We start from the raw sequence: 25,000 nt of genomic DNA, 5'->3' as shown, positions 1-25,000 counted from the left end.
GACTGGACTCTACCCACACACTGGACTCTACCCACAGACTGGACTCTACCCACAGACTGGACTATACCCACACGCTAGACTCTAACCACACACTCGAATCTACCCACACACTGGACTCTACCCACAGACTGGACTCTACCCACAGACTGTACTATACCCACAGACTGGACTCTACCCACAGACTGGACTCTACCCACAGACTGGACTCTACCCACACACTGGACTCTACCCACACACTGGACTCTACCCACAGACTGGACTCTACCCACAGACTGGACTATACCCACACGCTAGACTCTAACCACACACTCGACTCTACCCACACACTAGACTATACCCACACACTAGACTCTACCCACACACTGGACTCTAGCCACACACTAGACTATACCCACACACTAGACTCTACCCACACACTGGACTCTAGCCACACACTAGACTATACCCACACACTGGACTCTACCCACACACTGGACTCTAGCCACACACTAGACTATACCCACACACTAGACTCTACCCACACACTGGACTCTAGCCACACACTAGACTATACCCACACACTAGACTCTACCCACACACTGGACTCTAGCCACACACTAGACTATACCCACACACTAGACTCTACCCACACACTAGACTATACCCACACACTAGACTCTACCCACACACTGGACTATACCCACACACTAGACTATACCCACACACTAGACTCTACCCACACACTAGACTCTACCCACACACTGGACTATACCCACACACTAGACTATACCCACACACTAGACTGTACCCACACACTAGACTCTACCCACACACTAGACTATACCCACACACTAGACTCTACCCACACACTGGACTATACCCACACACTAGACTATACCCACACACTAGACTGTACCCACACACTAGACTCTCCCCCCACTAGACTGTACCCACACACTAGACTCTACCCACACACTAGACTATACCCACACACTAGACTCTACCCACACACTGGACTATACCCACACACTAGACTATACCCACACACTAGACTGTACCCACACACTAGACTCTCCCCCCACTAGACTGTACCCACACACTAGACTGTACCCACACACTAGACTATACCCACACACTAGACTCTACCCACACACTAGACTATACCCACACACTAGACTCTACCCACACACTAGACTGTACCCACACACTAGACTATACCCACACACTAGACTGTACCCACACACTAGACTCTCCCCCCACTAGACTGTACCCACACACTAGACTCTACCCACACACTGGACTATACCCACACACTAGACTATACCCACACACTAGACTGTACCCACACACTAGACTCTCCCCCCACTAGACTGTACCCACACACTAGACTCTACCCACACACTAGACTATACCCACACACTAGACTCTACCCACACACTAGACTGTACCCACACACTAGACTGTACCCACACACTAGACTGTACCCACACACTGGACACTGGACTCTCTGTTTTGTACGCTGCTGCTACTCGCTGTTTATTATCTATTCATAGTCACTTCACCTCTACCTACATGTACAAATTAACTTGTCTAACCTGTACCCCCGCACACTGACTCGGTGTACCCCCTGTATATAGCCTCCACACTGACTCGGTGTACCTCCTGTATATAGCCTCCACATTGACTCTGTACTGGTACCTCCTGTATATAGCCTCCACATTGACTCTGTACCGTAACACCCTGTATATAGCCTCCACATTGACTCTGTACCTTAATACCCTGTATATAGCCTCCACATTGACTCTGTACCGGTACCCTCTGTATATAGCCTCCACATTGACTCTGTACCGTAACACCCTGTATATAGTCTCCACATTGACTCGGTACCGTAACACCCTGTATATAGCCTCCACATTGACTCTGTACCGGTACCCTCAGTATATAGCCTCCACATTGACTCTGTACCGTAACACCCTGTATATAGCCTCCACATTGACTCTGTACCGGTACCCCCTGTATATAGCCTCCACATTGACTCTGTACCGTAATACCCTGTATATAGCCTCCACATTGAGTCTGTACCGGTACCCCCTGTATATAGTCTCCACATTGACTCTGTACCGGTACCCCCTGTATATAGCCTCCACATGGACTCTGTACCGTAACACCCTGTATATAGCCTCCACATTGACTCTGTACCGTAACACCCTGTATATAGACTCCACATTGACTCTGTACCGTAATACCCTGTATATAGCCTCCACACGGACTCAGTACCGGTACCCCCTGTATATAGCCTCCACATTGACTCTGTACCGGTACCCCCTGTGTATAGCCTCCACATTGACTCTGTACCGTAACACCCTGTATATAGCCTCCACATTGACTCTGTACCTTAATACCCTGTATATAGCCTCCACATTGACTCTGTACCGGTACCCTCTGTATATAGCCTCCACATTGACTCTGTACCGTAACACCCTGTATATAGTCTCCACATTGACTCTGTACCGTAACACCGTACCGTAACACCCTGTATATAGCCTCCACATTGACTCTGTACCGGTACCCTCAGTATATAGCCTCCACATTGACTCTGTACCGTAACACCCTGTATATAGTCTCCACATTGACTCTGTACCGTACCCCCTGTATATAGTCTCCACATTGACTCTGTACCGGTACCCCCTGTATATAGCCTCCACATGGACTCTGTACCGTAATACCCTGTATATAGCCTCCACATTGACTCTGTACCGGTACCCCCTGTATATAGCCTCCACATTTACTCTGTACCGGTACCCCCTGTATATAGCCTCCACATTGACTCTGTACCAGTACCACCTGTATATAGTCTCCACATTGACTCTGTACCGGTACCCCCTGTATATAGCCTCCACATTGACTCTGTACCAGTACCACCTGTATATAGTCTCCACATTGACTCTGTACCGGTACCCCCTGTATATAGCCTCCACATTGACTCTGCAACTCCCATACGGACTCGGGAGAGGCGAAGGTTGAGAGCCGTGCGTCCTCTGAAACACAACCCAGCCAAGCCGCACTGCTTCTTGACACAATGCCCGCTAAACTCCGGATGCCAGCCGCACCAATGTGTCGGAGGAAACACCGTACACCTGGCGACCGTGTCAGCGTGCAATTGCGCGCCTGGCCCGCCACAGGAGTCGCTAGTGCGCGATGGGCGAAGAACATCCCTTCCGGCCAAACCCTCCACTAACCAGGACGATGCTGGTCCAATTGTGCGCCACCCCATGGGTCTCCCGGTCACGGCCGGGTGCGACAGAGCCTGGACTCAAACCCAGAATCTCTTGTGGCACAGCTAGCCCTTAGACTACAGCGCCACTCGGGAGGCCCGACAAATAACATTTTATTTGATATTTATGTACATACAGTTCTTTCAGAAAGTATTCATACCCCTTGACGTATTCCATATTTTGTTGAATTCAAAATGGATGACTTTTTATTTATTTTTACCCATCTATACACAATACCCCATAATGACAAAGTGAAGACATGTTTTTAGAAATCTTTGCAAATTAATTGAAAATTAAATACAGAAATATAAAATGTACATACTGTAAGTATTCACATCCCTAAGTCAATTCTTTGTTGAAGCACCTTTGGTACCAGGGCTCAGGCTAAGACAGTGAACACTGAGGCTGTACCCTTACAGTTTTAGACAGTACCCAATAGCCTATTATCAGGCCTCAGGCTAAGACAGTGAACACTGAGGCTGTACCCTTACAGTTTTAGACAGTACCCAATAGCCTATTATCAAGGACTCAGGCTAAGACAGTGAACACTGAGGCTGTACCCTTACAGTTTTAGACAGTACCCAATAGCCTATTATCAGGGCTCAGGCTAAGACAGTGAACACTGAGGCTGTACCCTTACAGTTTTAGACAGTACCCAATAGCCTATTATCAAGGACTCAGGCTAAGACAGTGAACACTGAGGCTGTACCCTTACAGTTTTAGACAGTACCCAATAGCCTATTATCAAGGACTCAGGCTAAGACAGTGAACACTGAGGCTGTACCCTTACAGTTTTAGACAGTACCCAATAGCCTATTATCAGGACTCAGGCTAAGACAGTGAACACTGAGGCTGTACCCTTACAGTTTTAGACAGTACCCAATAGCCTATTATCAAGGACTCAGGCTAAGACAGTGAACACTGAGGCTGTACCCTTACAGTTTTAGACAGTACCCAATAGCCTATTATCAAGGACTCAGGCTAAGACAGTGAACACTGAGGCTGTACCCTTACAGTTTTAGACAGTACCCAATAGCCTATTATCAGGACTCAGGCTAAGACAGTGAACACTGAGGCTGTACCCTTACAGTTTTAGACAGTACCCAATAGCCTATTATCAAGGACTCAGGCTAAGACAGTGAACACTGAGGCTGTACCCTTACAGTTTTAGACAGTACCCAATAGCCTATTATCAGGACTCAGGCTAAGACAGTGAACACTGAGGCTGTACCCTTACAGTTTTAGACAGTACCCAATAGCCTATTATCAGGACTCAGGCTAAGACAGTGAACACTGAGGCTGTACACTTACAGTACAAGTCTCAGAGTTTATTATCGTTCAAGGGGAAAAAGGTAAGTCAAGGTCATAATCCAAATCAGAGTCAGGCAGGTACAGGACAGCGAGCAGGATCAGGGTCAGGACAGGACAGGACAGGCAGAAAGGTCAGAACTTAGAAGACTAACAAAAACTAGAGCACAGGAAACACGCTGGTAGGACTTGACGGAACAAGACCAACTGGCAACAGACAAACAGAAAACGCAGGTATAAATACACAGGATAATGAGGGGAGGTGGGAGACACCTGGTGGGGGGTGAAGACATGCACAAAGACAGGTGAAACAGATCAGGGTGTGACATTTGGCAGTGATTACAGCTGTGAGTTCTTCTGGGTAAGTTTCTAAGAGCTTTCCGCACCTGGATTGTGCAACATTTGCCCATTATTCTTTTATAAATTCTTCAAGCTCTGTCAAGTTGGTTGTTGATCATTGCTAGACAACCCTTTTCAGGTCTCTGCCATAGATTTTCAAGTAGATTTAAGTCAAAACTGTAACTCAGCCACTCAGGAACATTCACTGTCTTCTTGGTAAGCAACTCCAGTGTAGATTTGTCCTTGTGTTTTGGGGTATTGTCCTGCTGAAAGGTCAATTAATCTTCCAGTGTCTGTTGAAATGCAGACTGAACCAGGTTTTCCTCTAGGATGTTGCCTGTGCTTATTAGTTCCATTCCATTACGTCTTTATCCTGAAAAACTCCCAAGTCCTTAACGATTACCCATACCATGATGCAGCCACCACTATGCATGAAGATATGGAGAGTGGTACTCAGTAATGTGTTGCATTGAATTTTCCCCAAACATACAGTAACACTTTGTATCAAGGACAAATTTATGAGGAAAATGTATTTTTTTAATCAATTTTAGAATAAGGCTGTAATGCAACAAAATGTGGAAAAAGTCAAGGTTTCTGAATACTTTCCGAAGGCTCTGTACATAGTTTATGTCAGCAGGCTTTGTCTTTACCTGAAGTGTTACCTCACCTTCACTATCATTCATTAGAATAACCTCCCCTCCCCTCACCTTCACTATCATTCATTAGAATAACCTCCCCTCCCCTCACCTTCACTATCATTCATTAGAATAACCTCCCCTCCCCTCACCTCCTCATCATTCATTAGAATAACCTCGCCTCCCCTCACCTCCTCATCATTGATTAGAATAACCTCCCCTCCCCTCCTCATCATTGATTAGAATAACCTCCCCTCCCCTCACCTCCTCATCATTCATTAGAATAACCTCCTCTCCCCTCACCTCCTCATCATTCATTAGAATAACCTCCCCTCCCCTCACCTCCTCATCATTCATTAGAATAACCTCCCCTCCCCTCACCTCCTCATCATTGATTAGAATAACCTCCCCTCCCCTCACCTCCTCATCATTGATTAGAATAACCTCCCCTCCCCTCACCTCCTCATCATTCATTAGAATAACCTCCCCTCCCCTCACCTCCTCATCATTGATTAGAATAACCTCCCCTCCCCTCACCTCCTCATCATTCATTAGAATAACCTCCCCTCCCCTCACCTCCTCATCATTCATTAGAATAACCTCGCCTCCCTTCACCTCCTCATCATTGATTAGAATAACCTCCCCTCCCCTCACCTCCTCATCATTCATTAGAATAACCTCCCCTCCCTTCACCTCCTCATCATTCATTAGAATAACCTCCCCTCCCCTCACCTCCTCATCATTCATTAGAATAACCTCCCCTCCCCTCCCCTCACCTCCTCATCATTGATTAGAATAACCTCCCCTCCCCTCACCTCCTCATCATTGATTAGAATAACCTCCCCTCCCCTCACCTCCTCATCATTCATTAGAATAACCTCCCCTCCCCTCACCTCCTCATCATTCATTAGAATAACCTCCCCTCCCCTCACCTCCTCATCATTGATTAGAATAACCTCCCCTCCCCTCACCTCCTCATCATTCATTAGAATAACCTCCCCTCCCCTCACCTCCTCATCATTCATTAGAATAACCTCGCCTCCCTTCACCTCCTCATCATTGATTAGAATAACCTCCCCTTCCCTCACCTCCTCATCATTCATTAGAATAACCTCCCCTCCCCTCACCTCCTCATCATTGATTAGAATAACCTCCCCTCCCCTCACCTCCTCATCATTCATTAGAATAACCTCCCCTCCCCTCACCTCCTCATCATTCATTAGAATAACCTCCCCTCCCCTCACCTCCTCATCATTGATTAGAATAACCTCCCCTCCCCTCACCTCCTCATCATTCATTAGAATAACCTCCCCTCCCCTCACCTCCTCATCATTGATTAGAATAACCTCCCCTCCCCTCACCTCCTCATCATTCATTAGAATAACCTCCCCTCCCCTCACCTCCTCATCATTCATTAGAATAACCTCCCCTCCCCTCACCTCCTCATCATTCATTAGAATAACCTCGCCTCCCGTCACCTCCTCATCATTGATTAGAATAACCTCCCCTTCCCTCACCTCCTCATCATTCATTAGAATAACCTCCCCTCCCCTCACCTCCTCATCATTGATTAGAATAACCTCCCCTCCCCTCACCTCCTCATCATTCATTAGAATAACCTCCCCTCCCCTCACCTCCTCATCATTCATTAGAATAACCTCCCCTCCCCTCACCTCCTCATCATTGATTAGAATAACCTCCCCTCCCCTCACCTCCTCATCATTCATTAGAATAACCTCCCCTCCCTTCACCTCCTCATCATTCATTAGAATAACCTCCCCTCCCCTCACCTCCTCATCATTGATTAGAATAACCTCCCCTCCCTTCACCTCCTCATCATTCATTAGAATAACCTCCCCTCACCTCCTCATCATTGATTAGAATAACCTCCCCTCCCCTCACCTCCTCATCATTCATTAGAATAACCTCCCCTCCCCTCACCTCCTCATCATTCATTAGAATAACCTCCCCTCCCTTCACCTCCTCATCATTCATTAGAATAACCTTGCCTCCCTTCACCTCCTCATCATTGATTAGAATAACCTCCCCTCCCCTCATCTCCTCATCATTGATTAGAATAACCTCCCCTTCCCTCACCTCCTCATCATTGATTAGAATAACCTCCCCTCCCTTCACCTCCTCATCATTGATTAGAATAACCTCCCCTCCCCTCACCTCCTCATCATTGATTAGAATAACCTCCCCTCCCCTCACCTCCTCATCATTCATTAGAATAACCTCCCCTCCCTTCACCTCCTCATCATTCATTAGAATAACCTCCCCTCCCCTCACCTCCTCATCATTGATTAGAATAACCTCCCCTCCCTTCACCTCCTCATCATTCATTAGAATAACCTCCCCTCCCCTCACCTCCTCATCATTGATTAGAATAACCTCCCCTCCCCTCACCTCCTCATCATTCATTAGAATAACCTCCCCTCCCCTCACCTCCTCATCATTCATTAGAATAACCTCCCCTCCCTTCACCTCCTCATCATTCATTAGAATAACCTCGCCTCCCTTCACCTCCTCATCATTGATTAGAATAACCTCCCCTCCCCTCACCTTCTCATCATTCATTAGAATAACCTCCCCTCCCTTCACCTCCTCATCATTGATTAGAATAACCTCCCCTCCCCTCACCTCCTCATCATTCATTAGAATAACCTCCCCTCCCCTCACCTCCTCATCATTCATTAGAATAACCTCCCCTCCCTTCACCTCCTCATCATTGATTAGAATAACCTCCCCTCCCCTCACCTCCTCATCATTCATTAGAATAACCTCCCCTCCCTTCACCTCCTCATCATTCATTAGAATAACCTCCCCTCCCCTCACCTCCTCATCATTCATTAGAATAACCTCCCCTCCCCTCACCTCCTCATCATTTCTTTGCCACATTTTTTTGCTGTATTACTGTAGTGCCTTGTTGCAAACAGGATGCATGGTTTGGAATATGTGTATTCTGTACAGGCTTCCTTTTCACTCTGTCAATTAGGTTAGTATTGTGGAGTAACTACAATGTTGTTGAGCCATCCTCAGTTTTATCCTATCACAGCTATTAAACTCTGTAACTGTTTTAAAGTCACCATTGGCCTCATGGTGAAAGCCCTGAATTGTTTCCTTCCTCTCCGGCAACTGAGTTAGGAAGGACGCCTGTATCTTTGTAGAGACTGGGTGTATTGATACACCATCCAAAGTGTAATTAATAACTTTACTATGCTCAAAGGGATATTCACTATCTGTTTTTTTTATACCCATCTACCAATAGGTGCCCTTCTTTGTGAGGCATTGGAAAACCTCCCTGGTCTTTGTGGTTGAGACTGTGTTTGAAATTCACTGCTGAGGGAGCTTAAATATAATTATGTGTGGGGTACAGAGATGAGGTATTTCATGCAACTTATTATGTGACTTGTTAACTTAAGCTAGTTTTTACTCCTGACCTTATTTAGGCTTGTCATAACAAAGGTGTTAAATACATGACTCAAGACATTTCAGCTTTTCAGTTTTTATTTATTTGTAAAAATGTCTAAAAACATAATTTACTTTGACAATAATACATGTTTAAATCAGGCTGTAAAACAACAAAGTGCTGAATAAGTCAATGGGTGTGAATACTTACTGACCTTAATGACCTTTCACTCCTACACATCGACTCGGTACTAGTACTTCCTGTATATAACCATGTTATTTTCTACTTCCTGTGTATAGCCATGTTATTTTCTACTTCCTGTGTATAGCCATGTTATTTTATACTTCCTGTATATAGCCATGTTATTTTCTACTTCCTGTGTATAGCCATGTTATTTTCTACTTCCTGTGTATAGCCATGTTATTTTTTACTTGTTATTGGTGTTTGTTATTCACTGTGTATTTATTCCTTGTCACTATTTCTGTTATTATTTGTATGTTTATGATTCTTTAACTTTAACTCTGCATCGTAATTAAGCATTTCACTGTTAGTCTACACCTGTACGAAGCATGTCACAAATACAATTTGAATTGATTAAATACAGTGAGACTTTGTTTGTGTCTCTAGAAAATGTTCCTGAAGAAAATAACTGCCTAAGGTTATTTTATGTCTGTGTTCCAGAGTTGTACTTCCTGTCTGAGGGCCCAGAGTCATACCACTACCTGAGTCAGTCTGGCTGTGTGAAGGACAGGAGTCTAGATGACCTGCAGCTCTATGACAGTGTTATGGTGAGGCTGGTTGTACCTTCACAAGCTGCCACCAGAGGGCGGAATAACCCAGTAGAATAACTACAGTCCCACCAGATGTGTTGATCATGGGCCCTGCAGCATGTATTATCCTGTCTGTGTTCAGTAGAAGGAATCTCATAATCTCTCTGTCTCTGCTACTACCAGGAGGCTCTAAAGGTGATGCAGTTCAGTGAGGAGGAGATACGGGACGTCTTCAAGCTGCTGTCTGCTGTTCTCCTGATGGGGAACATAGAGTTCATGACCGCAGGAGGAGCACAAATCACATCCAAAGGAGGTGAGAGGGAGGAGAAGAGAGGGAGGGGAGATGGAAGGAGAGAAGGAAGAGAGGGAGGGAGGGGGGGAGAAGAGAGGGGAGGGGAGGGAGGGAAGGAAGAGAGGGGAGGGAGGGAGCGAGGGAGGGGAGGAAGGGAAGGAAGAGAGGGGAGGGAAGGGAGGGGAGGGGGTAGAGGAGAGGAAAGGAGGGGAGGGGAGGGGGGAGGGGAGGGAAGAGGGGGAAGGGAGGGGAGGGGGTAGAGGAGATGAAAGGAGGGGAGGGAGGGAGGGAGGAAGAGAGGGGAGCGAGGGAGGGGAGGAAGGGAAGGAAGAGAGGGGAGGGAAGGGAGGGGAGGGGGTAGAGGAGAGGAAAGGAGGGGAGGGGAGGGGGAGGGAAGGAGGAAGAGAGGAGGTGGGAGGTTATTCTAATGAATGATGAGGAGGTGAGGGGAGGGGAGGTTATTCTAATGAATGATAGTGAAGGTGAGGTAACACTTCAGGTAAAGACAAAGCCTGCTGACATAAACTATGTACAGAGCCTTCGGAAAGTATTCAGAAACCTTGACTTTTTCCACATTTTGTTACGTTACAGCCTTATTCTTTTTTTTTTTTTTTTAATTACCCATTTTCCTCATCAATCTACACACAATACCCCCTAATACCCAATTTTAGAAATGTTATAAATACCTGATTTAAAAAGTATTCAGACCCGTTGCTATGAGACTTAAAATTGAGCTCAGGTGCATCCTGTTTCCATTGATCATCCCTGAGATGTTTCCACAACTTGGAGTCCACCTGTGGTAAATTCTATTGATTGGACATGATTTGGAGAGGCACACACCTGTCTATATAAGGTCCCACAGTTTACAGTGCATGTCAGAGCAAAAACCAAGACATGAGGTCAAAGGAAATGTCCGTAGAGCTCCGAGACGGGATTGTGTCGAGGCACAGGCCTCCATCATTCTTAAATGGAAGAAGTTTGGAACCACCAAGACTCTTCCTAGAGCTGGCCGCCCGCCAACCTGAGCAATTGGGGGAGAAGGGACTTGGTCAGAGAGGTGACCAAGGAGCCGATGGTCCCTCTGACAGCTCCAGAGTTCCTCATTGGAGATGGGAGAACCTTCCAGAAGGACAACCATCTCCATACCACCCTCCCTACCACCCCCATACCACCCCCATAACACCCTCCATACCACCCTCAGTAACATATCTGTCTGTCTCTCTCTCCAGTGGTCAGTAACATATCTGTCTGTCTCTAGTGGTTAGTAACATATCTGTCTGTCTCTCTCCAGTGGTCAGTAACATATCTGTCTCTCTCTAGTGGTTAGTAACACATCTGTCTGTCTCTAGTGGTTAGTAACATATCTGTCTGTCTCTCTAGTGGTTAGTAACATATCTGTCTCTCTCTCCAGTGGTTAGTAACATATCTGTCTGTCTCTCCAGTGGTTAGTAACATATCTGTCTGTCTCTCTAGTGGTTAGTAACATATCTGTCTGTCTCTAGTGGTCAGTAACATATATGTCTGTCTCTCTCTAGTGGTTAGTAACATATCTGTCTGTCTCTAGTGGTCAGTAACATATATGTCTGTCTCTAGTGGTCAGTAACATATATGTCTGTCTCTCTCTAGTGGTTAGTAACATATCTGTCTGTCTCTCTCTCCAGTGGTCAGTAACATATCTGTCTGTCTCTCTCCAGTGGTCAGTAACACATCTGTCTGTCTCTCTCCAGTGGTCTGTAACACATCTGTCTGTCTGTCTCTCCAGTGGTCAGTAACATATCTGTCTGTCTCTCTCCAGTGGTCAGTAACATATCTGTCTGTCTCTCTCCAGTGGTCAGTAATATATCTGTCTGTCTCTCTCCAGTGGTCAGTAACACATCTGTCTGTCTCTCTCTCCAGTGGTTAGTAACATATCTGTCTGTCTCTCCAGTGGTTAGTAACATATCTGTCTCTCTCTAGTGGTTAGTAACATATCTGTCTCTCTCTAGTGGTTAGTAACATATCTGTCTGTCTCTCTCTCTCCAGTGGTTAGTAACATATCTGTCTCTCTCTCCAGTGGTCAGTAACATATCTGTCTGTCTCTCTCCAGTGGTCAGTAACATATCTGTCTGTCTCTCTCCAGTGGTTAGTAACATATCTGTCTCTCTCTCCAGTGGTTAGTAACATATCTGTCTCTCTAGTGGTTAGTAACATATCTGTCTGTCTCTCTCCAGTGGTTAGTAACATATCTGTCTGTCTCTCTCCTGTGGTCAGTAACATATCTGTCTCTCTCTAGTGGTTAGTAACATATCTGTCTGTCTCTCCCGTGGTTAGTAACATATCTGTCTGTCTTTTTCTCCAGTGGTCAGAAACATATCTGCCTGTCTCTCCAGTGGTTAGTAACATATCTGTCTGTCTCTCTAGTGGTTAGTAACATATCTGTCTGTCTCTCTCTAGTGTTCAGTAACACATCTGTCTGTCTCTCTAGTGGTTAGTAACATATCTGTCTGTCTCTCTAGTGGTTAGTAACATATCTGTCTGTCTCTCCAGTGGTTAGTAACATATCTGCCTGTCTCCCCAGTGGTCAGTAACATATCTGTCTGTCTCTCTCTCCAGTGGTCAGTAACATATCTGTCTGTCTCCAGTGGTTAGTAACATATCTGTCTGTCTCTAGTGGTCAGTAACATATATGTCTGTCTCTCTCTAGTGGTTAGTAACATATCTGTCTGTCTCTCTCTCCAGTGGTCAGTACCATATCTGTCTGTCTCTCTCTAGTGGTTAGTAACACATATGTCTGTCTCTCTCTCCAGTGGTCAGTAACATATCTGTCTGTCTCTCTCCAGTGGTCAGTAACATATCTGTCTGTCTCTCTCCAGTGGTCAGTAACACATCTGTCTGTCTCTCTCTCCAGTGGTCAGTAACATATCTGTCTGTCTCTCTCCAGTGGTCAGTAACATATCTGTCTGTCTGTCTCTCCAGTGGTTAGTAACATATCTGTCTGTCTCTCTAGTGGTTAGTAACATATCTGTCTGTCTCTCTAGTGGTTAGTAACATATCTGTCTGTCTCTCCAGTGGTTAGTAACATATCTGTCTCTCTCTCCAGTGGTTAGTAACATATCTGTCTGTCTCTCCAGTGGTTAGTAACATATCTGTCTGTCTCTCCAGTGGTTAGTAACATATCTGTCTGTCTCTCTAGTGGTTAGTAACATATCTGTCTGTCTCTCTAGTGGTTAGTAACATATCTGTCTGTCTCTAGTGGTCAGTAACATATATGTCTGTCTCTCTCTAGTGGTTAGTAACATATCTGTCTGTCTCTAGTGGTCAGTAACATATATGTCTGTCTCTAGTGGTCAGTAACATATATGTCTGTCTCTCTCTAGTGGTTAGTAACATATCTGTCTGTCTCTCTCTCCAGTGGTCAGTAACATATCTGTCTGTCTCTCTCCAGTGGTCAGTAACACATCTGTCTGTCTCTCTCCAGTGGTCTGTAACACATCTGTCTGTCTGTCTCTCCAGTGGTCAGTAACATATCTGTCTGTCTCTCTCCAGTGGTCAGTAACATATCTGTCTGTCTCTCTCCAGTGGTCAGTAATATATCTGTCTGTCTCTCTCCAGTGGTCAGTAACACATCTGTCTGTCTCTCTCTCCAGTGGTTAGTAACATATCTGTCTGTCTCTCCAGTGGTTAGTAACATATCTGTCTCTCTCTAGTGGTTAGTAACATATCTGTCTCTCTCTAGTGGTTAGTAACATATCTGTCTGTCTCTCTCTCTCCAGTGGTTAGTAACATATCTGTCTCTCTCTCCAGTGGTCAGTAACATATCTGTCTGTCTCTCTCCAGTGGTCAGTAACATATCTGTCTGTCTCTCTCCAGTGGTTAGTAACATATCTGTCTCTCTCTCCAGTGGTTAGTAACATATCTGTCTCTCTAGTGGTTAGTAACATATCTGTCTGTCTCTCTCCAGTGGTTAGTAACATATCTGTCTGTCTCTCTCCTGTGGTCAGTAACATATCTGTCTCTCTCTAGTGGTTAGTAACATATCTGTCTGTCTCTCCCGTGGTTAGTAACATATCTGTCTGTCTTTTTCTCCAGTGGTCAGAAACATATCTGCCTGTCTCTCCAGTGGTTAGTAACATATCTGTCTGTCTCTCTAGTGGTTAGTAACATATCTGTCTGTCTCTCTCTAGTGTTCAGTAACACATCTGTCTGTCTCTCTAGTGGTTAGTAACATATCTGTCTGTCTCTCTAGTGGTTAGTAACATATCTGTCTGTCTCTCCAGTGGTTAGTAACATATCTGCCTGTCTCTCCAGTGGTTAGTAACATATCTGTCTGTCTCCCCAGTGGTCAGTAACATATCTGTCTGTCTCTCTCTCCAGTGGTCAGTAACATATCTGTCTGTCTCCAGTGGTTAGTAACATATCTGTCTGTCTCTAGTGGTCAGTAACATATATGTCTGTCTCTCTCTAGTGGTTAGTAACATATCTGTCTGTCTCTCTCTCCAGTGGTCAGTAACATATCTGTCTGTCTCTCTCTAGTGGTTAGTAACACATATGTCTGTCTCTCTCTCCAGTGGTCAGTAACATATCTGTCTGTCTCTCTCCAGTGGTCAGTAACATATCTGTCTGTCTCTCTCCAGTGGTCAGTAACACATCTGTCTGTCTCTCTCTCCAGTGGTCAGTAACATATCTGTCTGTCTCTCTCCAGTGGTCAGTAACATATCTGTCTGTCTGTCTCTCCAGTGGTCAGTAACATATCTGTCTGTCTGTCTCTCCAGTGGTTAGTAACATATCTGTCTGTCTCTCTAGTGGTTAGTAACATATCTGTCTGTCTCTCTAGTGGTTAGTAACATATCTGTCTGTCTCTCCAGTGGTCAGTAACATATCTGTCTGTCTCTCTCTCCAGTGGTCAGTAACATATCTGTCTGTCTCCAGTGGTTAGTAACATATCTGTCTGTCTCTCCAGTGGTTAGTAACATATCTGTCTGTCTCTAGTGGTCAGTAACATATATGTCTGTCTCTCTCTAGTGGTTAGTAACATATCTGTCTGTCTCTCTCTCCAGTGGTCAGTAACATATCTGTCTGTCTCTCTCCAGTGGTCAGTAACATATCTGTCTGTCTCTCTCCAGTGGTCAGTAACACATCTGTCTGTCTCTCTCCAGTGGTCAGTAACATATCTGTCTGTCTGTCTCTCCAGTGGTTAGTAACATATCTGTCTGTCTCTCTAGTGGTTAGTAACATATCTGTCTGTCTCTCTCTAGTGTTCAGTAACACATCTGTCTGTCTCCAGTGGTTAGTAACATATCTGTCTGTCTCTCCAGTGGTTAGTAACATATCTGTCTGTCTCTAGTGGTCAGTAACATATTTGTCTGTCTCTCTCTAGTGGTTAGTAACATATCTGTCTGTCTCTCTCTAGTGTTCAGTAACACATCTGTCTGTCTCTCCAGTGGTTAGTAACATATCTGTCTGTCTCTCTAGTGGTTAGTAACATATCTGTCTGTCTCTCTCCAGTGGTCAGTAACATATCTGTCTGTCTCTCTCCAGTGGTCAGTAACATATATGTCTGTCTCTCTCTAGTGGTTAGTAACATATCTGTCTGTCTGTCTCTCCAGTGGTTAGTAACATATCTGTCTCTCTCCAGTGGTTAGTAACATATCTGTCTGTCTCTCTCCAGTGGTCAGTAACATATCTGTCTGTCTCTCCAGTGGTCAGTAACATATCTGTCTGTCTCTCTAGTGGTTAGTCACATATCTGTCTGTCTCTAGTGGTCAGTAACATATATGTCTGTCTCTCTCTAGTGGTTAGTAACATATCTGTCTGTCTCTAGTGGTCAGTAACATATATGTCTGTCTCTCTCTAGTGGTTAGTAACATATCTGTCTGCCTCTCTCTCCAGTGGTCAGTAACATATCTGTCTGTCTCTCTCTAGTGGTTAGTAACACATATGTCTGTCTCTCTCTCCAGTGGTCAGTAACATATCTGTCTGTCTCTCTCCAGTGGTCAGTAACATATCTGTCTGTCTCTCTCCAGTGGTCAGTAACACATCTGTCTGTCTCTCTCCAGTGGTCAGTAACATATCTGTCTGTCTCTCTCTCCAGTGGTTAGTAACATATATGTCTGTCTCTCCAGTGGTTAGTAACATATCTGTCTCTCTCCAGTGGTTAGTAACACATCTGTCTTTCTCTCTCTCCAGTGGTTAGTAACATATCTGTCTCTCTCTCCAGTGGTTAGTAACATATCTGTCTGTCTCTCTCCAGTGGTCAGTAACATATCTGTCTGTCTCTCTCTCCAGTGGTTAGTAACATATCTGTCTGTCTCTCCAGTGGTTAGTAACATATCTGTCTGTCTCTCTAGTGGTTAGTAACATATCTGTCTGTCTCTAGTGGTCAGTAACATATATGTCTGTCTCTCTCTAGTGGTTAGTAACATATCTGTCTGTCTCTCCAGTGGTCAGTAACATATCTGTCTGTCTCTCTCTCCAGTGGTCAGTAACATATCTGTCTGTCTCCAGTGGTTAGTAACATATCTGTCTGTCTCTCCAGTGGTTAGTAACATATCTGTCTGTCTCTAGTGGTCAGTAACATATATGTCTGTCTCTCTCTAGTGGTTAGTAACATATCTGTCTGTCTCTCTCTCCAGTGGTCAGTAACATATCTGTCTGTCTCTCTCCAGTGGTCAGTAACATATCTGTCTGTCTCTCTCCAGTGGTCAGTAACACATCTGTCTGTCTCTCTCCAGTGGTCAGTAACATATCTGTCTGTCTGTCTCTCCAGTGGTTAGTAACATATCTGTCTGTCTCTCTAGTGGTTAGTAACATATCTGTCTGTCTCTCTCTAGTGTTCAGTAACACATCTGTCTGTCTCCAGTGGTTAGTAACATATCTATCTGTCTCTCCAGTGGTTAGTAACATATCTGTCTGTCTCTCCAGTGGTTAGTAACATATCTGTCTGTCTCTAGTGGTCAGTAACATATATGTCTGTCTCTCTCTAGTGGTTAGTAACATATCTGTCTGTCTGTCTCTCCAGTGGTTAGTAACATATCTGTCTCTCTCCAGTGGTTAGTAACATATCTGTCTGTCTCTCCAGTGGTCAGTAACATATCTGTCTGTCTCTCTAGTGGTTAGTCACATATCTGTCTTTCTCTAGTGGTCAGTAACATATATGTCTGTCTCTCTCTAGTGGTTAGTAACATATCTGTCTGTCTCTAGTGGTCAGTAACATATATGTCTGTCTCTCTCTAGTGGTTAGTAACATATCTGTCTGCCTCTCTCTCCAGTGGTCAGTAACATATCTGTCTGTCTCTCTCTAGTGGTTAGTAACACATATGTCTGTCTCTCTCTCCAGTGGTCAGTAACATATCTGTCTGTCTCTCTCCAGTGGTCAGTAACATATCTGTCTGTCTCTCTCCAGTGGTCAGTAACACATCTGTCTGTCTCTCTCCAGTGGTCAGTAACATATCTGTCTGTCTCTCTCTCCAGTGGTTAGTAACATATATGTCTGTCTCTCCAGTGGTTAGTAACATATCTGTCTCTCTCCAGTGGTTAGTAACACATCTGTCTTTCTCTCTCTCCAGTGGTTAGTAACATATCTGTCTCTCTCTCCAGTGGTTAGTAACATATCTGTCTGTCTCTCTCCAGTGGTCAGTAACATATCTGTCTGTCTCTCTCTCCAGTGGTTAGTAACATATCTGTCTGTCTCTCCAGTGGTTAGTAACATATCTGTCTGTCTCTCTAGTGGTTAGTAACATATCTGTCTGTCTCTAGTGGTCAGTAACATATATGTCTGTCTCTCTCTAGTGGTTAGTAACATATCTGTCTGTCTCTCCAGTGGTTAGTAACATATCTGTCTGTCTCTCCAGTGGTTAGTAACATATCTGTCTGTCTCTCTAGTGGTTAGTAACATATCTGTCTGTCTCTAGTGGTCAGTAACATATATGTATTTCTCTCTCTAGTGGTTAGTAACATATATGTCTGTCTCTCTCTCCAGTGGTCAGTAACATATCTGTCTGTCTCTCTCTAGTTGTTAGTAACACATATGTCTGTCTCTCTCTCCAGTGGTCAGTAACATATCTGTCTGTCTCTCTCCAGTGGTCAGTAACACATCTGTCTGTCTCTCTCCAGTGGTCAGTAACATATCTGTCTGTCTGTCTCTCCAGTGGTTAGTAACATATCTGTCTGTCTCTCTAGTGGTTAGTAACATATCTGTCTGTCTCTCTAGTGGTTAGTAACATATCTGTCTGTCTCTCCAGTGGTCAGTAACATATCTGTCTGTCTCTCTCTCCAGAGGTCAGTAACATATCTGTCTGTCTCCATTGGTTAGTAACATATCTGTCTGTCTCTCCAGTGGTTAGTAACATATCTGTCTGTCTCTAGTGGTCAGTAACATATATGTCTGTCTCTCTCTAGTGGTTAGTAACATATCTGTCTGTCTCTCTCTCCAGTGGTCATTAACATATCTGTCTGTCTCTCTCCAGTGGTCAGTAACATATCTGTCTGTCTCTCTCCAGTGGTCAGTAACACATATGTCTGTCTCTCTCCAGTGGTCAGTAACATATCTGTCTGTCTGTCTCTCCAGTGGTTAGTAACATATCTGTCTGTCTCTCTAGTGGTTAGTAACATATCTGTCTGTCTCTCTCTAGTGTTCAGTAACACATCTGTCTGTCTCCAGTGGTTAGTAACATATCTATATGTCTCTCCAGTGGTTAGTAACATATCTGTCTGTCTCTCCAGTGGTTAGTAACATATCTGTCTCTCTCCAGTGGTTAGTAACATATCTGTCTGTCTCTCCAGTGGTCAGTAACATATCTGTCTGTCTCTCTAGTGGTTAGTCACATATCTGTCTTTCTCTAGTGGTCAGTAACATATATGTCTGTCTCTCTCTAGTGGTTAGTAACATATCTGTCTGTCTCTAGTGGTCAGTAACATATATGTCTGTCTCTCTCTAGTGGTTAGTAACATATCTGTCTGCCTCTCTCTCCAGTGGTCAGTAACATATCTGTCTGTCTCTCTCTAGTGGTTAGTAACACATATGTCTGTCTCTCTCTCCAGTGGTCAGTAACATATCTGTCTGTCTCTCTCCAGTGGTCAGTAACATATCTGTCTGTCTCTCTCCAGTGGTCAGTAACACATCTGTCTGTCTCTCTCCAGTGGTCAGTAACATATCTGTCTGTCTCTCTCTCCAGTGGTTAGTAACATATATGTCTGTCTCTCCAGTGGTTAGTAACATATCTGTCTCTCTCCAGTGGTTAGTAACACATCTGTCTTTCTCTCTCTCCAGTGGTTAGTAACATATCTGTCTCTCTCTCCAGTGGTTAGTAACATATCTGTCTGTCTCTCTCCAGTGGTCAGTAACATATCTGTCTGTCTCTCTCTCCAGTGGTTAGTAACATATCTGTCTGTCTCTCCAGTGGTTAGTAACATATCTGTCTGTCTCTCTAGTGGTTAGTAACATATCTGTCTGTCTCTAGTGGTCAGTAACATATATGTCTGTCTCTCTCTAGTGGTTAGTAACATATATGTCTGTCTCTCCAGTGGTTAGTAACATATCTGTCTGTCTCTCCAGTGGTTAGTAACATATCTGTCTGTCTCTCTAGTGGTTAGTAACATATCTGTCTGTCTCTAGTGGTCAGTAACATATATGTATTTCTCTCTCTAGTGGTTAGTAACATATATGTCTGTCTCTCTCTCCAGTGGTCAGTAACATATCTGTCTGTCTCTCTCTAGTTGTTAGTAACACATATGTCTGTCTCTCTCTCCAGTGGTCAGTAACATATCTGTCTGTCTCTCTCCAGTGGTCAGTAACACATCTGTCTGTCTCTCTCCAGTGGTCAGTAACATATCTGTCTGTCTGTCTCTCCAGTGGTTAGTAACATATCTGTCTGTCTCTCTAGTGGTTAGTAACATATCTGTCTGTCTCTCTAGTGGTTAGTAACATATCTGTCTGTCTCTCCAGTGGTCAGTAACATATCTGTCTGTCTCTCTCTCCAGAGGTCAGTAACATATCTGTCTGTCTCCATTGGTTAGTAACATATCTGTCTGTCTCTCCAGTGGTTAGTAACATATCTGTCTGTCTCTAGTGGTCAGTAACATATATGTCTGTCTCTCTCTAGTGGTTAGTAACATATCTGTCTGTCTCTCTCTCCAGTGGTCATTAACATATCTGTCTGTCTCTCTCCAGTGGTCAGTAACATATCTGTCTGTCTCTCTCCAGTGGTCAGTAACACATATGTCTGTCTCTCTCCAGTGGTCAGTAACATATCTGTCTGTCTGTCTCTCCAGTGGTTAGTAACATATCTGTCTGTCTCTCTAGTGGTTAGTAACATATCTGTCTGTCTCTCTCTAGTGTTCAGTAACACATCTGTCTGTCTCCAGTGGTTAGTAACATATCTATATGTCTCTCCAGTGGTTAGTAACATATCTGTCTGTCTCTCCAGTGGTTAGTAACATATCTGTCTGTCTCTAGTGGTCAGTAACATATGTCTGTCTCTCTCTAGTGGTTAGTAACATATCTGTCTGTCTGTCTCTCCAGTGGTTAGTAACATATCTGTCTCTCTCCAGTGGTTAGTAACATATCTGTCTCTCTCTCTCCAGTGGTCAGTAACATATCTGTCTGTCTCTCCAGTGGTCAGTAACATATCTGTCTGTCTCTCTAGTGGTTAGTAACATATCTGTCTGTCTCTAGTGGTCAGTAACATATATGTCTGTCTCTCTCTAGTGGTTAGTAACATATCTGTCTGTCTCTAGTGGTCAGTAACATATATGTCTGTCTCTCTCTAGTGGTTAGTAACATATCTGTCTGCCTCTCTCTCCAGTGGTCAGTAACATATCTGTCTGTCTCTCTCTAGTGGTTAGTAACACATATGTCTGTCTCTCTCTCCAGTGGTCAGTAACATATATGTCTGTCTCTCTCCAGTGGTCAGTAACATATCTGTCTGTCTCTCCAGTGGTTAGTAACATATCTGTCTGTCTCTCTCCAGTGGTCAGTAACATATCTGTCTGTCTCTCTCCAGTGGTCAGTAACACATCTGTCTGTCTCTCTCCAGTGGTCAGTAACATATCTGTCTGTCTCTCTCTCCAGTGGTTAGTAACATATATGTCTGTCTCTCCAGTGGTTAGTAACATATCTGTCTCTCTCCAGTGGTTAGTAACACATCTGTCTTTCTCTCTCTCCAGTGGTTAGTAACATATCTGTCTCTCTCTCCAGTGGTTAGTAACATATATGTCTGTCTCTCTCCAGTGGTCAGTAACACATCTGTCTGTCTCTCTCCAGTGGTTAGTAACATATATGTCTGTCTCTCTAGTGGTTAGTAACATATCTGTCTGTCTCTAGTGGTCAGTAACATATATGTCTGTCTCTCTCTAGTGGTTAGTAACATATCTGTCTGTCTCTCCAGTGGTTAGTAACATATCTGTCTGTCTCTCCAGTGGTTAGTAACATATCTGTCTGTCTCTCTAGTGGTTAGTAACATATCTGTCTGTCTCTAGTGGTCAGTAACATATATGTATTTCTCTCTCTAGTGGTTAGTAACATATCTGTCTCTCTCTAGTGGTTAGTAACATATCTGTCTCCCTCTAGTGGTTAGTAACATATCTGTCTCCCTCTAGTGGTTAGTAACACATCTGTCTGTCTCTCTCTCCAGTGGTTAGTAATATATCTGTCTCTCTCCAGTGGTTAGTAACATATCTGTCTGTCTCTCTCTCCAGTGGTTAGTAATATATCTTTCTCTCTCCAGTGGACAGTAACATATCTGTCTTTCTCTCTCTAGTGGTTAGTAACATATCTGTCTGTCTCTCTCTCCAGTGGTCAGTAACATATCTGTCTGTCTCTCTCTAGTTGTTAGTAACACATCTGTCTGTCTCTCTCCAGTGGTCAGTAACATATCTGTCTCTCTCTCCAGTGGTTAGTAACATATCTGTCTGTCTCTCCAGTGGTTAGTAACATATCTGTCTCTCTCTAGTGGTTAGTAACATATCTGTCTGTCTCTCTCTAGTGGTTAGTAACACATCTGTCTGTCTCTCTCTCCAGTGGTTAGTAATATATCTGTCTGTCTCTCCAGTGGTTAGTAACATATATGTCTGTCTCTCTCTCCAGTGGTTAGTAATATATCTGTCTGTCTCTCTCTAGTGGTTAGTAACATATCTGTCTGTCTCTCTCTCCAGTGGTTAGTAATATATCTGTCTGTCTCTCCAGTGGACAGTAACATATCTGTCTGTCTCTCTCTAGTGGTTAGTAACATATCGGTCTGTCTCTCTCTCCAGTGGTCAGTAATATATCTGTCTGTCTCTCCAGTGGTCAGTAACATATCTGTCTGTCTCTCTCTAGTGGTTAGTAACATATCGGTCTGTCTCTCTCTCCAGTGGTCAGTAACATATATGTCTGTCTCTCTCCAGTGGTCAGTAACATATCTGTCTGTTTCTCCAGTGGTTAGTAACATATCTGTCTGTCTCTAGTGGTTAGTAACATATCTGTCTGTCTCTCTCTCCAGTGGTTAGTAACATATCTGTCTGTCTCTCTCTCCAGTGGTTAGTAACATATCTGTCTCTCTAGTGGTTAGTAACATATATGTCTGTCTCTCCAGTGGTTAGTAACATATCTGTCTCTCTCTAGTGGTTAGTAACACATCTGTCTTTCTCTCTCTCCAGTGGTTAGTAACATATCTGTCTCTCTCTCCAGTGGTTAGTAACATATCTGTCTGTCTCTCTCCAGTGGTCAGTAACATATCTGTCTGTCTCTCTCTCCAGTGGTTAGTAACATATCTGTCTTTCTCTCTCTAGTGGTTAGTAACATATCTGTCTGTCTCTCTCTCCAGTGGTCAGTAACATATCTGTCTGTCTCTCTCTAGTGGTTAGTAACACATCTGCCTGTCTCTCTCCAGTGGTCAGTAACATATCTGTCTCTCTCTCCAGTGGTCAGTAACACATCTTTCTGTCTCTCTCTCCAGTGGTTAGTAACATATCTGTCTCTCTCTAGTGGTTAGTAACATATCTGTCTCCCTCTAGTGGTTAGTAACACATCTGTCTGTCTCTCTCTCCAGTGGTTAGTAATATATCTGTCTGTCTCTCCAGTGGTTAGTAACATATATGTCTGTCTCTCTCTCCAGTGGTTAGTAATATATCTGTCTGTCTCTCCAGTGGACAGTAACATATCTGTCTTTCTCTCTCCAGTGGTCAGTAGCATATCTGTCTGTCTCTCTCTAGTGGTTAGTAACACATCGGTCTGTCTCTCTCTCCAGTGGTCAGTAACATATATGTCTGTCTCTCTCCAGTGGTCAGTAACATATCTGTCTGTCTCTCCAGTGGTTAGTAACATATCTGTCTGTCTCTAGTGGTTAGTAACATATCTGTCTGTCTCTCTCTCCAGTGGTTAGTAACATATCTGTCTGTCTCTCTCTCCAGTGGTTAGTAACATATCTGTCTCTCTAGTGGTTAGTAACATATCTGTCTGTCTCTCTCCAGTGGTTATTAACATATCTGTCTGTCTCTCTCCAGTGGTTATTAACATATCTGTCTGTCTCTCTCCAGTGGTTAGTAACATATCTGTCTCTCTCTCCAGTGGTTAGTAACATATCTCTCTCTCTCTAGTGGTTAGTAACATATCTGTCTCCCTCTAGTGGTTAGTAACACATCTGTCTGTCTCTCTCTCCAGTGTTTAGTAACATATCTGTCTGTCTCTCTCTCCAGTGGTTAGTAATATATATTTCTGTCTCTCCAGTGGACAGTAACATATCTGTCTGTCTCTCTCTCCAGTGGTTAGTAACATATCTGTCTCTCTAGTGGTCAGTAACATATCTGTCTCTCTCCAGTGGTCAGTAACATATATGTCTGTCTCTCTAGTGGTTAGTAACATATCTGTCTGTCTCTCTAGTGGTTAGTAACATATCTGTCTGTCTCTCCAGTGGTTAGTAACATATCTGTCTGTCTCTCTCTCCAGTGGTTAGTAACATATCTGCCTGTCTCTCCAGTGGTTAGTAACATATCTTTCTCTCTCTAGTGGTTAGTAACATATCTGTCTCCCTCTAGTGGTTAGTAACACATCTGTCTGTCTCTCTCTCCAGTGGTTAGTAATATATCTGTCTGTCTCTCCAGTGGTTAGTAACATATATGTCTGTCTCTCTCTCCAGTGGTAATTAATATATCTGTCTCTCTCTCTAGTGGTTAGTAACATATCTGTCTGTCTCTCTCTCCAGTGGTTAGTAATATATCTGTCTGTCTCTCCAGTGGACAGTAACATATCTGTCTTTCTCTCTCCAGTGGTCAGTAACATATCTGTCTGTCTCTCTCTAGTGGTTAGTAACACATCGGTCTGTCTCTCTCTCCAGTGGTCAGTAACATAAATGTCTGTCTCTCTCCATTGGTCAGTAACATATCTGTCTGTCTCTCCAGTGGTTAGTAACATATCTGTCTGTCTCTAGTGGTTAGTAACATATCTGTCTGTCTCTCTCTCCAGTGGTTAGTAACATATCTGTCTGTCTCTCTCTCCAGTGGTTAGTAACATATCTGTCTCTCTAGTGGTTAGTAACATATCTGTCTGTCTCTCTCCAGTGGTTATTAACATATCTGTCTGTCTCTCTCCAGTGGTTATTAACATATCTGTCTGTCTCTCTCCAGTGGTTAGTAACATATCTGTCTCTCTCTCCAGTGGTTAGTAACATATCTCTCTCTCTCTAGTGGTTAGTAACATATCTGTCTCTCTCTCCAGTGGTTATTAACATATCTGTCTGTCTCTCTCCAGTGGTTAGTAACATATCTGTCTCTCTCTCCAGTGGTTAGTAACATATCTCTCTCTCTCTAGTGGTTAGTAACATATCTGTCTCTCTCTCCAGTGGTTAGTAACATATCTGTCTGTCTCTCTCTCCAGTGGTTAGTAACATATCTGTCTCTCTAGTGGTCAGTAACATATCTGTCTCTCTCCAGTGGTCAGTAACATATATGTCTGTCTCTCTAGTGGTTAGTAACATATCTGTCTGTCTCTCTAGTGGTTAGTAACATATCTGTCTGTCTCTCCAGTGGTTAGTAACATA

At 43.9% G+C, this 25,000-nt stretch overlaps 1 protein-coding gene across 1 annotated transcript in view; it reads left to right on the top strand.

Moving 5' to 3' along the window:
- Positions 1–25,000, top strand: part of LOC139405547 (unconventional myosin-X-like) — a 252,096-nt gene that overhangs the window by 117,353 nt on the left and 109,743 nt on the right. The window contains exons 8-9 of the mRNA XM_071147963.1: positions 9,630–9,736; positions 9,902–10,031. Coding sequence (XP_071004064.1) covers positions 9,630–9,736; positions 9,902–10,031 — 237 coding nt within the window. The remainder of the gene's footprint in view (positions 1–9,629; positions 9,737–9,901; positions 10,032–25,000) is intronic.

The sequence above is a fragment of the Oncorhynchus clarkii genome, chromosome 3, assembly GCF_045791955.1.
Source record: "Oncorhynchus clarkii lewisi isolate Uvic-CL-2024 chromosome 3, UVic_Ocla_1.0, whole genome shotgun sequence".
Lineage (NCBI taxonomy): Eukaryota > Metazoa > Chordata > Actinopteri > Salmoniformes > Salmonidae > Oncorhynchus > Oncorhynchus clarkii.
Note: the sequence above shows the minus strand (reverse complement) of the source record. Positions and strands in the feature narration are given on the sequence as shown.